This window comes from Priapulus caudatus, unplaced genomic scaffold (genome assembly GCF_000485595.1).
Source record: "Priapulus caudatus unplaced genomic scaffold, Priapulus_caudatus-5.0.1 Scaffold110, whole genome shotgun sequence".
Lineage (NCBI taxonomy): Eukaryota > Metazoa > Priapulida > Priapulimorpha > Priapulimorphida > Priapulidae > Priapulus > Priapulus caudatus.
The window spans coordinates 539,228-541,380 of NW_014577171.1; the positions used below are offsets into that span (position 1 = coordinate 539,228).

Consider the following 2,153-nt stretch of genomic DNA (forward strand, 5'->3'; position numbering starts at 1 on the left):
CCACACACACACACACACACACACACACACACACACACACACACACACACACACACACACACACACACACACACACACACACACACGTCACACGCACGCACGCATGCACGCACGCACGCACACACACACACACACACACACACATAATCAATATATATAATATAATATATATATACAATGCTTTCAAGCATCAATTTATAGAAGCAAGTTATCCGATATTTGTCGCAGCTAAATTCAGCATCTGAATTTGAGCGGTTGGACATAGTTCTTTTGCCTTGTTTATTCTCTGGAAGTTTTTAACCATTATTGATTGTCTGTTATAGCAGCAAACCTAGTAGTGATTTACTAGAGCTGGAGTTCCAGGGGGCGCCACCTAATTCTGCTGCGTCGACACCTACCGGTGCTTACAGTGGTGTTAAATCGCCGCCCTTAAATGCGCCCTCTAGTGGTCACTCGACACCGGTTACTGGCATAGGTGCGTATATTTTTGTCGTAAGTTGAGACAGGCTGCTGACAGGTTTAGGGATCCTACGAGGGTTATTGTATGCGTTTTCGACATGGTTGCGTGTTATTCTGATTACTGTTCCATGTTTTCATGGGTTAATAATGTTAAAAAAAATTGTCATTATTAACCCCTGATGTTATCTATCGTATCTTCCTAACTATGTATTATTCGAGTTTCTCTCTGATATATCTGTGCATTATTCTAATGTCTCAATGACATGTAGCTAAGTCTTATTGTTATATATTTCTAACACAGAAGTACGAGACTTGGAGTAAGCGACACTTTGAGAAGTATTTCAATATCGTAATATATGATATATGATCAAGCAACCAATAATCTGACTGGGTTATTCCCTGTGATACACGATTGCTTGTTCTCAGATCATCAAGTGGACCAGGAAGTGGCGAGTTTTCCTCCGCCGGTGCCGAAGGCGGTATCTGGGAGCAGCATAGCTATTCCGCGGCCTCCAAGCCGCAGCAGAGAGCGGCCACGCACCACTACCCCAGGAATGGTAGGCACAAGCTAGCTCTCCTTCAGCATATTTGTTTCTTTGTTCTCTTTCTTCACCTCTCTCCATTTCCTCCTCCCTCCTTTCCTCCATCCCAATTTTTCCCTCCATTTACTCCCTCCCTCCCTGCCTCCTCTCTCTCTCTCTCTCTCTCTCTCTCTCTCTCTCTCTTTCTAATCTCCTTTCGCTCTCTATCTCTTTCTCTCCCTCTCTCTCTATCTCTATCTCTTTCTTTCTTTTCTCTTTTTTACTTTCTTTCTCTTTCTCTCTCTCTATCTATCTCTCTCTCTGACTCGCTCTTTCTCTTTCTCTCTCTCTCTCTTCTCGCTTTCTTTCCTTGGCTCTCACAATCACACTCTCTCACTCTCAGTTTTACATCAATTTTGTGCTCGAAGAATCAATACAAACGAAACCGCGACCGTTTCCGAGCCTCTCATCTGTCCGTCTATATAATCCGCGTTGTTTGTCTCGCAGCAGCAGCACGGTAGAGGGCGCATGAGTCCCGCGCAGCCGGTGATGGCGCGAGCCGACTCCGTGAGCAGTGTTGGCAGCGTCGGCAGCGAATCCTTCAAGACTACCTCGGCGCCGGTCTCCTGCTCGCGGGGTCCAAGCCCTCTCGCGTTAGGCATGGCCGACACGGTACCGCTGGCGGTAGCCTTCACGGAGACCATCCATGCCTACTTCAAGGGAGTCGACGAGACCAAGTGAGTGCTGCGGCGATTTCGCGCGCTCGCGTGCGGACGAGGGCTTTGGCAATGGGTTGTGCACACGGCCGGTTTGTTGATGAAGCAGGAAATGGGACAATTCGTAGATGAAAAACGTGATGTTCGTGAACTGATAGAGAGTGTGCTTCCCTTACATAGCACTGATGTACGTTGTTGTCGTGTTACAGGTGTAAGGTGAAGATACAGGGCTACATGCTGGTGTCGTTCCCCGTCCGCTGTGCTTCCCTTACATAGCACTGATGTACATTGTTGTCATGTTACAGGTGTAAGGTGAAGATACAGGGCTACATGCTGGTGTCGTTCCCCGCCCGCTGTGCTTCCCTTACATAGCACCGATGTACGTTGTCGTCGTGGTTACAGGTGTAAGGTGAAGATACAGGGCTACATGCTGGTGTCGTTCCCCGCCGCCTGTGCT

At 47.7% G+C, this 2,153-nt stretch overlaps 1 protein-coding gene across 6 annotated transcripts in view; it reads left to right on the forward strand.

Moving 5' to 3' along the window:
* Positions 1-2,153, forward strand: part of LOC106805349 (F-BAR domain only protein 1-like) — a 33,158-nt gene that overhangs the window by 20,975 nt on the left and 10,030 nt on the right. For 5 of the 6 annotated variants that reach the window (XM_014806902.1, XM_014806904.1, XM_014806906.1 and 2 more), the window contains 3 exons: positions 324-475; positions 886-1,016; positions 1,488-1,717. In XM_014806902.1, the coding sequence (XP_014662388.1) occupies positions 324-475; positions 886-1,016; positions 1,488-1,717 (513 nt within the window). The remainder of the gene's footprint in view (positions 1-323; positions 476-885; positions 1,017-1,487; positions 1,718-2,153) is intronic. The other variant, XM_014806903.1, reaches the window with a different exon arrangement.